Source organism: Cantharellus anzutake, assembly GCF_015039405.1.
Source record: "Cantharellus anzutake strain C23 chromosome Unknown EI90scaffold_32, whole genome shotgun sequence".
In the NCBI taxonomy this organism is placed as follows: Eukaryota; Fungi; Basidiomycota; class Agaricomycetes; order Cantharellales; family Hydnaceae; genus Cantharellus; species Cantharellus anzutake.
In genome coordinates, this window is record NW_024066982.1 from 511575 (window position 1) to 523457 (window position 11883).

The window sequence follows — 11883 nt, forward strand, 5'->3', positions numbered from 1 at the left end:
GCACTCCAACAGGCTTCCGCCACAACCTCCGACCCCGACTCAGACAGAGACCCATCCATCTTCCATCCGTCTTCGGACAGTATGTCCGACTCTGACAGTACTTCCGACTCCGACAATAATCCCGTCTCTGACAAGGACCTCTTGCATGGGCATTCAGTTCATGCTTTCAAGACCCGCTACAGAGTAGTGGGAACAAAGTCCTGAGGGACACATTGGGACTTCTTTCCACCCAATTTACAGCCCATTCCATTCAGCTGTTGTTGAGAAAATCGTGTAAAAGGGGTAAAACCTAAAATCATAAAAAATGAAGATTATCGTTATCACTAAAAATTTCCGGGCGTAATAAATATACAAACGTCTTCCAGCAAACCGCAAGTGGCTAATTTATGTTGCTGAGATATGGTGCACTCTTTGTTGAGCCCTGTTAACGAGCAAGGCGGAACCAAAACGGATCACGTGACAACTAAGCCGAAAAAGAGCTGTATTTGTAGTTCGACTTTCTCGACTGCTCGCCTCCTGTGTCTCCAGGATGCACGTCGCCAAAAGCAGAGTCGGTATGTCTCATAATTGGAACACCATGGGCCACCCTATTTACTCCCAGAACATAGACAAGCCAGGGGGAATGAAGTTCAAAGTTGCGTCCAAACCTCAGAGACGATCGGTTGCGCTTTCAGATGTTTCCAAGGCATCTGTATCCCGTCAGGGAACGGTTGTGCCTTTGGATTCCAGCCCTGTTAAGGGATTGCCACATTTGCTAGACCTCGACCATGGCGTGGACGGACAGGAGATACTGAATTGTATTGATTCAGCCTCTTCGCAAGCGTCTATTCCTGGGATGGGAAAAGTTGGGGGCGGTAATACTCAGAATCAGAATCCCTTCATTGCACCGCCCGGAGCCACCCCGATATTAGGCTCAATATCAATATCTCGACCTTCTGCCTCGTCTTCTCACCCTCCTAAGTCCGATACCGTCGCCCCCAGAGGACAGTCTACTGCCATAACCACTTTCCCACACGTTACTCCTGCTTCTGCGCGTGCCGACCCTGGCACTTCGGTATCTGTGTCACCCGAACAAAGGACAACACCGGCTCGAAACTCTCGAAAACACAAGGTCCCTCAGCCCATGTTAAATAACCCTAGTTTATCTCCTGCAACGGGATCTTCTGCAGGCGAGGAGCGGCCATCCAAGCCTGTCCGCCGAGGGATTGCAACTAGGAAACGTCGACCGAAGACCGCTGAAGAAATAGCAGCAGAGGACAGAGAGGCGGAAGAAAGAGAGCCCCCAGACCCAACTCAGATCACCATGTCTCAACTAGTTCGTGACATGCCCGTCGGTAGATCCGCTCCTGGCCGTTCGGAGAAGATCCAGAGACTGGAAGAAACCAGACGGCGTAATAGAGAACTGCGTACATCTCTCAGGGAGCGAGACAGGCGGCTGACGATGGGCTTGCCAAGAGACCCTGAGGATGACAGTCTAAACGTTCCAGAGACTATGGCCCCCCCACTCACTGAGTCCAATGATGCCAGCGTGGGAGTCGTGGGCGGGCCATCTGAACCGATTCTGGAGAGGGATGATGATATGGACTTCATTAACCGCCTGCCAGGGCATGCGATAGTCCCCCGTATGATGATGGACGAGCATGGCAGGATCGCTGTAGACGAGAGATCAATGACTTATACCCGACCAGATGTTGTTCCAGACGACTCAATGAGGCATATAACTGAAAGAGAAAGTGACAGGTTTGTCAACTCACAGTCACACTCTAGAAGGAACAAGGGGGGGCAGCGATGGTCAAAAATCGAGACTGCAGAGTTCTACCGCGTGCGTACTCCACTTGTTCGCCACTCAAATCGCTCATCCGAAAGTTTTCGGTAGTGGCTGTCCATGTTCTATATGGATTTCGAGTCCATTGCGCGGGTCATGCCAGGGCGGACCCGTGCAGATATCAAACGGAAATTTAAAGCTGAGGACAAAAGGAATTCACAGCTCATTGATATGTACCTCAAAAATCAAGTGCCCATTGGTATGCTGAAGCCTTTTCTGTTAAAATTGGCAACTCATCGCGTCTGAACAAGATCTTGACGAATACAGTCGTATCACTGGTAAGGATATCACTGGGCCTGTCCCTGTTGTATCTATACCGTCTAAACCTGCTTCTTCAAATGTTTCAAACATTGTCGAGGGGATGGGGCCTGCAAATTTGGGAGAAGCAGACAAAGAGGGTGACAAGGATGTCATGGAAGCGGATCTTGCAGTTGGGAATGAAGTTCGTTCCATGGTGACCATGGTCACACCGGCTGTTCTTGGTGGTGCACCCATCCCCATCCAAGTTGGCCGGCCTAGTCGCTGATAGTGTTCAGTTGCATGACCAAAAGTGCAAATCTGCAATTTAGTATTCTTATTCCATATGATTAATCATGATGGTAGCTAGCACTGAATGGTGCCGCATGTCCCTGTGTTGTTGCAGTGCTGATTCCCGCTACTCTGTAGCGGGTCCTATGAATCTTTGCGACGCGAAAAGCCTATAGCCGTGCAAGAGGTCCTCTATCATTGCCAATACCCTAGGTTTCAATTCATTTCCCCTAGGTTAACAGGGTCTTCTTTATTTCCAGTTGATGTTCCTCCACTTTTGTGTCCCCCCTAACATGCTCCATTCAGGCCTAGTAGTATGACATTTGACTCTTCCTTTCTCGGGAAACGCAACGGGTTCTCCAATATACCATGCCAAGCAGATTGCTTGAGGAAGGACTCTTCCTCGGTTACGCTTCTCAAACTTCCTTCTTCAGGGACTATGTCAGCGAGCGTAAGCATGCTCCTCCCTGAAGGGTCTTCAGGTGGGTCCAAGATTGCGGCTTCAATGTCGTGATCTTCCATGCCAAGTCTGGTTGTTGCGAGTTTCAAACAGAGGTGATGGAAATATAACATTTCCTCCGCTTCTTCAATGCGACTTAAGGGGAGATCATCCCCTAATTTGTCTATGTGAATGTCCGCGGAGACAAACTCATCATAATGTAAGTCCTCATCGCACAAAGACTCATAGTAGTGACTCAGAGTGTCCGTGACTTTATTCCTATGGCCTTCGACATAGATTATGTCACAGGTAAAACCATAGAAAAAATTCTGCCATCTTATGTGGCGCCCTGACGTGTGTTGCTTTCTTTGAAGTATGTCAGCGCCTTATGGTCTGTTACCACCGTGAATTTACAGCCACCTGTTAGCTCATCCATCCATTTGGACAGGGCTTCCAGGACTCCCAGTGCCTCAAGTTTGTACATGAAGTACAAATGTTGTGTTGAAGTAAACTTCTTCGACATGAATGCTGCAGGGCGGGAGGTTTCCCATTTTGTGCCCTGGGCCAGAATAGCACCAACGCCTGCTGGGCAGGCATCCATGATAACCCAGACTTGGAACTTTGATTGTTCATCGTCAGAGAGGCCCGTAGGGGCACTCCAGATGATGGGTTTCAGAATCGGTGTTTTACAGGCAAGATTTTTGATCTCATTGAAACACTTCTGGTGTAAAGGGGTCCAGAAGAATGGTAAGTAGTTGGTGCATATCGTCTGTAACAGACCTGTATATGCACTAACATTTGGCATGAAGTGCGTGAGATACTCAATGAGTCCCAGGAAGCGTAGTACTTCCCAGTGATCTTCAGGTACTTGCCAGTCGCGAAGTTTTGCCATTTTATCAGAGTCCACATGGACTCCATGGCCATCCACCTTACATCCTAGGATGTCCAGAACCGCTGCAAACGGCTCAAACTTTTTCCTACTGATGTACAGGTGTTCAGCTTTCAGTCGGTTGTGGACCCACAAAAGCTTCTCATTGTGTTCGGAAACCAAATCAGTTCCCATATCATTGAACCATGTGTGTATGGCCCATCCGATGTTTTGTCGGAGGACCCACAACACGGTCCTTTGAAAGGTTGAGGGACCATTGCAGTCCCCTTGCTGCAGTACATTCAAGATGTACATGCCCCATGGAGTGGCAAATGCAGTGCATGGAACACAGTCAAGTTCCATGCATATTTGCTCATTGTCACGAACGTCTTTCCTTGGAGGATAGGTCGATCGCTATCCAGGCAATGCTGTCAGGTGGAGCTTGGTGTTCCGAGTCGTCCGATGGTGGGTCGGAGACAGACCAGAGGTGGGGTGGAGCTCCGAGGGTGATGGGGTGTTGAAGGGACTTGGCTTCAGCAACTCGGAATGGAGCGCTGCACCTGGTACGTTCTCGTTGTCTCCATTTGTCAGGGGAGCTGGCGATGGAGGAACCGAGGCCCCCAGCAGAAGGGGGCCGGAGGCCCCCCCCTCACTACTTAACAGAGGAGGCGTTAGCGAGGGTCAATTGTTCGTCACACAATTCGTTGGGTGTTATACCAAGGCATCTCTGGGAGTGTCTGTTACTCAGTTCTTAGGAGCAGCAGACAAGTGGGATGCAATAGATGTCCTGGAAGAGGTTTTGGAGGGCTGAAGACTGTTTATATTATAACTGGGGGAACTATTTACTAGAGGGGTACACATGTACATATAGCGGAAACAATTGGATCTGAAGGTAAATAAAGGTTACCAAGGGGAAGGGGAAGTAAATAGAAAGAAGTCCACAAAACAAATAGGAATAGGCGAGAAGCCTGAATTACGTCTGAGGTTTTGTGGAGTGAGAGAAATAAAAGCCAACTGAATGGCAAGGTCTGGAAGCATCTATGAACAAGCAGGGAACTACAGAGAAGAGGTGTCTGGAAAGGTCCAGAGCCCGGAAGTTGTAGTCCAGAAGATTGGGGTTATAGAAAATATCAAATGATAAAACAATAAGATTATCGAGACCGGAGATAATATAGGAATGAGGAGGTACCGGAGGTAAGGAGGTACCGGAAGGGAGGAGGTACCGGAAGTGAGGAGGTACCGGAAGTACCGGAGGTGTGGAGACCGGAGGTTGAAAGGAGGGTAGATAAGCAAGTTGAGACTTTATCAACAACGAGCAAACCCAACTCCTTTGAACAAGGTGTCCGAGGAGGTTAAGTGGAGGTCCGGAGGTGATGTGGATGTAGGTGGGTGGCAGAGCAGGAGAGAGTCGGAGGAGGAGGTAGTCCTAGGTTTGTTGGCATCGACCGGAGGTAGTGGAGAGAGATTGGGAGGGCTGGTGGAGGTCATAGGAGTCGTGTATGGATAGAGCGGAGGGAGGTGGAAGATCTGGGATATGACACTCATATGCATTGGTCATATCGATTTTCGATCAATATGAGTTCCTTGCCAGACTGTCCATTATGGATCTCATGTCTGGCATCGGTGTGATGTTGAGGATCGTATTTACATTACGATTCCTTGTGTCTATGACAGTTCTAAGAGAGCCATCCTTTTTTGCAAGGCAGAGCAACAGACATGCCATGGCAGCAGGATGTCTAACCCACCACCCAGCACGCTCGTAACAAAGAGCCTTCTCTTGTAGCTGTTGCTCGAGAGCCTGAGGACATGTAGCACGCCGCTCATTGTACTGCTTCATGGGATCGATAAGATTGATCCTATGGTTAACTTCATGGAAAGGAGGCAAGACCTCAGGTGCGGGCACCATGATGTCTTCAAAACGCGCCCTCCACCAATTGCAGAGGGAATGAAACCATCGTCCATCATTGGGCGATGTTCCAGATGAGAACAATCAGGTAACTGACCTGACTTTGGGTCAGGCCAGTGTTCTAGAAAATTACGCATGGCATCCTGTACAGATGACATGTAAGAAGATCCCCTCATAGTGGCTATACTACAAGGGTTGGGCTCCTCCCTAGAGGGGTGATCGGGCAGTGAAGTTGGCTTCACCTTACCAAGTCACAATTGCTGTGTGCTTGGCAATTTGGATGCCTGATTATTTGAGGGTGAAGCCTTCTTAACTAGGCTTGAATTGTGTCGGTGGGCCTGGTGCCCAGTCAAGATAAAGGAACGTCAAATGAAAGGAGTTGGCCTCTGTGAACGTGGATGATGTGCTTGCCAAAGTCAAGAATCACCTTATTCGTGTTCAACCATGGAGTGCCTAATATAGCGTCATACCTTTCAATATTCACAACATCGCAATAGTGCTTCTTATTCTGACCTAATATCTTCAGGTCAACATTCATTCCATAGTAAACGCAGGAACGACTCCCATTTGGAGTACCAAAGGGTTTGGTAGCTCTAGCAGAGGGATGTGGCATGCCCTGACAAAGTCAGGGGACAGTGCATCCGTCTCTGCTCCACTATCAAACAGGGTGAATGCTCTGGTCCCGTTGATTTCAACGAGACCAGTCAGAGTGTGGTGCAAGTCCGCACTCTGATCCATAGGGTATTTACCCACCTCTTGCGATAGTCAAAACTTTGCATCAAACATGGGCAGGTTTTTCTTTGAAATTTTAGCAGGAACCGTTTCAGTTTCCTGCCTGCAAGAGGGTAACTGGCCCTCAGTCTTGAATCGATGAACGGGTTTGTTGACCAATTCAGCATAGATTTGTTCTTCACTCAGGAGTTTCTCTGCCCTTCGAGCCAAAGCAAGTTTGAGGATGTAATTATCCTCGGATGGGTCCACGAATGTCATCCCTCATAGACCCACATGCCCAAAGGCAACCTCGCCTTCAGGCTCACTTTCCAACTCATCCTGAGGATCAGGGTGTTCATATGGATTGTCGACAAGGCGGTCGTCCCCTTCATCGACAGCAGCTGCTGGGTCATCTGGGGACTCCCCAGATGGCTCTTCTTCTTCCACCCCAGTGTCTGTTGCTGGGGTGTCGTCATTCACATCCTCATCAATCCCCAGAGTGAAAAGTTTGGCCCTGGGTGGATGATTTGGGCATTGGAACGAGTACCCAATTTTGCCACATTTGTAGCAAAGTGGGTTACCCTTTGCACCCTTTGAGGGATGACGTCCATAACTGGAAGATCCGGTATTTGAAGCATACCGATTATTATTTGGAGGAGGCACCTCAGTAGGTGCCTCAGTCTGAGTTCTTGATGACTAAGCCACTAAGGGTTTCGTCGCCACCTGTGTTTTCTTAGCACTATAGGCTACAGATGGAGGGAAACTACGTGTCATAGTTACCTTTGAAGCGGAGCTTGCCACCCCTTTCATTGGAGGGGCAGCACTGTGAGAGCCACTCGATTTCATTTTTGAGGGATTTGTAAATTTGGAGGATGTCAGTCCTCCCCTATATGTGTTGATGGTGCACATGTAATTATACATGTGGTCTATGCATAATACTGCAGTTCAAAGGTCATCTTTGGACAAGAAATTGACTGAAATTCGATGGCGCATTACTAGCTCTTCCTTCATGTATAAAGGAAGAGCATTCAAGAAACGCTCATTGAAACTTGCCTGGTCAGGGCAAGTTATCATCTTCTCTGATGCTCGGAGAAGTTGAGTGTAAAAGTGCTTGATTCCTTTGGAGGAATCATACGCAAGGGTTTTGAAGAGTTTGGTGGCAGGAACTGCCACCGATCTCTTCATGTATGTTAACATCAGCTTGTTTAACAGCTGAATGAAGGTAGGGGTCGACCCCTCCTCAAAACCTTGCTTCATATCATGAAGCATGATTTGTTTGGGGTTGCTGTCTAAGGTGCAAGCTAGAGCGTCTATATGAAGCTCATTATAGCTTGTGCCTTTCCACCCATTTCCTGATATCCAGGAGGTGAGCTCCACCAGCCAGTTCTCAAATTTTTCGAGATCGTTTTCCCCAGACCACAGAGTGGTGGGAAATGGCACAGAGTTCTTTTTCAGTAACTCTGGTTTTACGTCGGCTGGGAGAGGTGTTAGGATACGAGCCTTTACAAGGTTCGATACCCTTCTTACAAGATTGCCCATGAAACCCTCCGGGTCTCCAGGGGTCATACTGTTAGGGTCCCTAGAATAGGACCTAAGAGTAGTTTCGACAAACCCATCATTCAGGTTGGCAGCACTTGCCATCCTCGGAAAAGTTGAGCTCATCACCTGAAGAGGGTTCAGATTGTTGCTGAACTCTCTTTTCACAGGAGAAATTAGGTCTATCAGGGCCTCAACCTGAGGACCCGGCATTTGGCGAATGGTAGGCTGGGGAGTCGAGACTTCTCATCTCAGCTCCTGCCCTCATTTGTGTTGTTTACTAGACCGATTAAGGCCAAAGAAGGTGGCCACATTGTTGTCGCCACCACTGGGAGGCACTTGCGCCCTGAACCGCCCATAGGTATTTAACCTACTCTGCAGTTCTCAAGCATGGCCTCGGTGTTCTGATTCAAGACCATGTGGCATATAGACATATGCCACATCATCATCCACTCACATCCTATATTCCTTGGATGCTTCACTCGGTGCAGGAGTAGCAAAGAGATGTCTTTGCTTCCTCTTGATTTCGCCTCGCTGGTTGACCACAATGGCCGAACCAGTTCCACGACGAGATATACAAGGCAATCCTGCCTCAACATCTGCATCACCTGAATCTGATGAACTAACAAAAACCACAGGTGGTTCTCGAGAGTTTAAATGAGACACGTTCAGTTGTTGCACAACTGTCATCACCACCTGCCCCAACATTTCAGTGATGTGTCAGAGACCGGATTTGAGACGAGGGAGAGTCTCTGTAGCAGAGGGCTTTGGCCTCAGCGACTTATGCCAAGAGCGCTGTGCCTAGTGACACGTCCGTGCCCTAACTTACTGACTGGCAATCAGAACCGAAGGGGGTAACTCTAGTTGATTTTATTACTGAAGTGTAACCTATGTACAAGTTGGATATATATATGGTTACAGCGAAGACGGGTCCGCAATTGGCAGAGCCGAACGGAGTGGAGCTAACGGGGTTAAACATTAGCCGACTGAATATTACTGACGAGTCAGGTCGCAGGGTTAGCGGAAAGGCAGGTGATAACCCAGAAACGGAAAGGAGGGATAGGCCCGAAGGTGGGCTCTGCAGGGCAGGCGAGTGTATTGCTGAAAGGTTTGCTTACTATTTTGGGGATGGTACGTTCCATTCCCCCGTTCGCCTCAGGCCTCAGGTAGTCCGTCTAAATATAAGCTTTAATGTGCTGTATATTCAACGGGGTAGAGGTAAAAGGCTACCAGGCCTTTACAACTACTCCGAGGTATATATATGTAATTTACATATCTCGGCACAAATAAATAAAGAAATAAACACATCACTATAATGGGAATTATAGTGAAGTAAGGTTAATCCCTTACAATTGCCCAGCGGAGGCGGGAGTGCACTAGCGGACGTTGGAGCTGTCCGGAAGTCTTCGGGGCTCCGTACTTAGGGAGGCGTAGGTAATAAATTGAAATGAGGGGGTGGTGACCATCGAGGGGTACCAAGAGGATTGCGGAATACGGGAGCTCCGAGGTTAGTGAGGAAGGAGCGGAGTTAGACTGGAGGGATCGGAGGGACCGGAAGTCAATGGCTGGGGATGGATATGACATGATGGTCTTTTGTAGACCCTCACTCCTGTTGGCCTCATCATCAGGAGGTCGATTCCGTGGCTCGAGAAAGTGATCAGGTTTGTTACAATCCTTGTTCACCCATTTCTCTTTCAAATGGGAAGGTATCCGCACTGGTGATGAGGTGGATTCCTCACTTTCCAGGTCGGGGAGTATAGTGGCCATCTGTATTCCAGGATCCCCTGAACCTGGGACATGGATAAACTTGGGTAGGTCGTTGTTGTCATGCAGATTCTGAGTCGTTGTAACCATGGGAAAAGTCCCTTGGTCATGCAGTGCCTGTTTAGATGCCCTAGCTGGATCTAAAATTTGCCTGGGCACAGTTGATGCAGGCTCCAAAGGTCCTTCAGGAACCTTTAGGGTCTCTTCCAATTCGTCAGGTTCAACAGGTCGGGGGACTTCTTCAGGGCGAAGCTCCTGATGTCCCTCAAGCGTGTCTAATCTTTCCAAAATGGTGCTGAATCTACTTTCGAGCCCTTTTTTGAAGCTCACCAATGTCTGGATGAATTCCCTCCACAGCATATCTTCTCATGGTGCAACAACAGAGAATGGTAGGTCTCCCTTCATTGTTGCTTCATCAACAGGGGGATTATTAGTCCCTGTCGGCTCACCACTTGTGGTTGGAAGTAGGGGCACAGGTGCTGAAGGGCTGGTGCCTCTCGCCACTGACTGAGTCTCTGTGTCAATTGGCACATTGTCCAGATTGGCAGCGATTGCAGCTGGGGCTTCTGTATCAGCCACCACTCCCAATGAGTCTAGCTCGTCTGGAGGTGCATTAGGGCTCCTGATCGGATCGGGGTCAATTGGTGCAGCATCGGCCTCACCAACATCTACAACGGGATCGAGTTCTCACGCAGATTTCTGCACAGTCTTCATCTTCTTTCAAGAAGAAGACGATCCAGCTGCCCCTCAAGAACTCATTGGGGAAGAGGGTTTGGGTGAAGATTAGATCAACGTGTTTTTCAACGTCGATCAAATCGGGAACAAGTGCAGGGTTAACTGGATTAACTCACCGAGCATAAAAAAGTGTAAGCACGTGGTTATAAGCACCTCACACTCCCGGTCCATCACACAAGTACACTTTAATGAGCTGTATTGTTAACAGGGGAGTAAAGGCTGAGGGGCCTTTCCTCCTACCTGCACATCTTATATACATGTATCTACATGATGTAATGTGGCTTTATATTATACATGTTACTGAAGTGCGACTGCAGTCGCGCTTGATGTGAAGTATGCAAAGGACAGACAATGTGTGGGTACACATTGTAAGTCCTTACAGACCTCCCTTTTGACTACAAAGAGACTGTAGCGCTGAGAGATCCAAGTAGAAAAGAGATTCTAAGCTTGACTCCTTGTCAGGGCATGCCTTCGGGTCGCTAGTGTAAGTAGCGCATTGCCACATGACCCGTATCTCCATCAGCTTCTACTTCTTTTCTTCTTCTTCATCTCCGATCTGATCCAATCTGCGGCTGTTGGTTATGATGCCACATGATCTTCTATCTTTCTTGATCCAATACTACCGGTTATTAGCTAGTTGACTAGTTACCACCTCTACCGTGTATATATGACCATGTGCTGGCATGGGCATGTCCCCCCAGCTTTGATATCAATTAGGTTTCTGGGGCATCCTTTGTTGTGAGCATGCATGACCCTGACACTCCTTGAGTATTATAAGGAATCCCTGATGATTGTCCAAGATGGACCAGGGGTATGTAATTCTTAACGAGTTTTTGTGATTATTTTTGTTTTGTTAGCACCCAGACCGAACCTAGGATGAGCTTAAGACATCCCAGACTCCCTCCCCACGAATTTGCTTGCATTTAGGGGGTTAGATCTCTAGCCTGCTTGCAACAACAAAGTTGAGCAAGTTCCTGTTCCGGTACTTGCCCAGTTAGCACAAGCAATCACCTATCTTGCTCACTCCACTGCTCATCCCACTCCGATCCCTGCTCCCGTACAACCTCCCGCTCCATCCACCTCCCTTAGAACCAAGGTCCGAGAACCCAACCAGTTTAATGGGGTTGATCCCTGCAAGCTCCGCACCTTCTTGGTCCAGTGTGAACTGAACTTTCAGGACCACCCCCTGGCCTTCATGAGTGACCACTCAAAAATTATTTATGTGCAGTCATTCTTGACAGGGATGGCCCTTGATCGTTTCAAACCGGACCTTCTGGAAGGGCTGCCTGAGGGCACTCGACCTTTGTGGATGGATAACTTTCAGGAGTTTGTCTTAGAGCTCAAGGAGAACTTTGGCCCCCATGATGCAATGGGTGACAAGATCATCCAGTTGAGTATGAAAGATGGACATCACATAAACAAGTACATTGTCAAGTTCAATCGATATGCTACACAGTTGCATGGTTATGGTGAGCCTGCACTTTGTCAGTTCTTTTACAATGGACTGCCAGAGCGTCTCAAGGATGATTTCTTGCATGTCACCAAACCTACTTCACTTTCTGCCCTCCGAA

General features: G+C 48.4%; 2 protein-coding genes across 2 annotated transcripts; one reads left to right on the top strand and one right to left on the bottom strand.

The window, feature by feature from the left end:
- The first annotated feature begins 442 nt into the window (after positions 1–442).
- On the top strand, positions 443–2581 carry EI90DRAFT_3155493 (uncharacterized protein). The gene is made up of 4 exons (XM_039066003.1): positions 443–554; positions 609–1822; positions 1877–2024; positions 2077–2581. Exons 1-4 carry the CDS (start codon positions 530–532, stop codon positions 2349–2351), a joined length of 1662 nt encoding a protein of 553 aa, XP_038914685.1. The 5' UTR covers positions 443–529; the 3' UTR covers positions 2352–2581.
- A 6570-nt stretch (positions 2582–9151) lies between these two features.
- On the bottom strand, positions 9152–10435 carry EI90DRAFT_3125459 (uncharacterized protein; the record flags this gene model as incomplete). The annotated part of the gene is made up of 3 exons (XM_039063829.1): positions 9152–9942; positions 10027–10245; positions 10429–10435. 3 exons carry the CDS (start codon positions 10433–10435, stop codon positions 9152–9154), a joined length of 1017 nt encoding a protein of 338 aa, XP_038914686.1.
- Between the last annotated feature and the right edge of the window lie 1448 nt (positions 10436–11883).

Bases quoted from the DNA above. Each gene is read 5' to 3' on its own strand.
- EI90DRAFT_3155493 (XM_039066003.1), top strand. From the start codon at position 530: ATGCACGTCGCCAAAAGCAGAGTCG. The intron at 555-608 runs GTATGTCTCATA...CCCAGAACATAG, and splicing joins CGTCGCCAAAAGCAGAGTCG to ACAAGCCAGGGGGAATGAAG. The intron at 1,823-1,876 runs GTGCGTACTCCA...AGTTTTCGGTAG, and splicing joins AGACTGCAGAGTTCTACCGC to TGGCTGTCCATGTTCTATAT.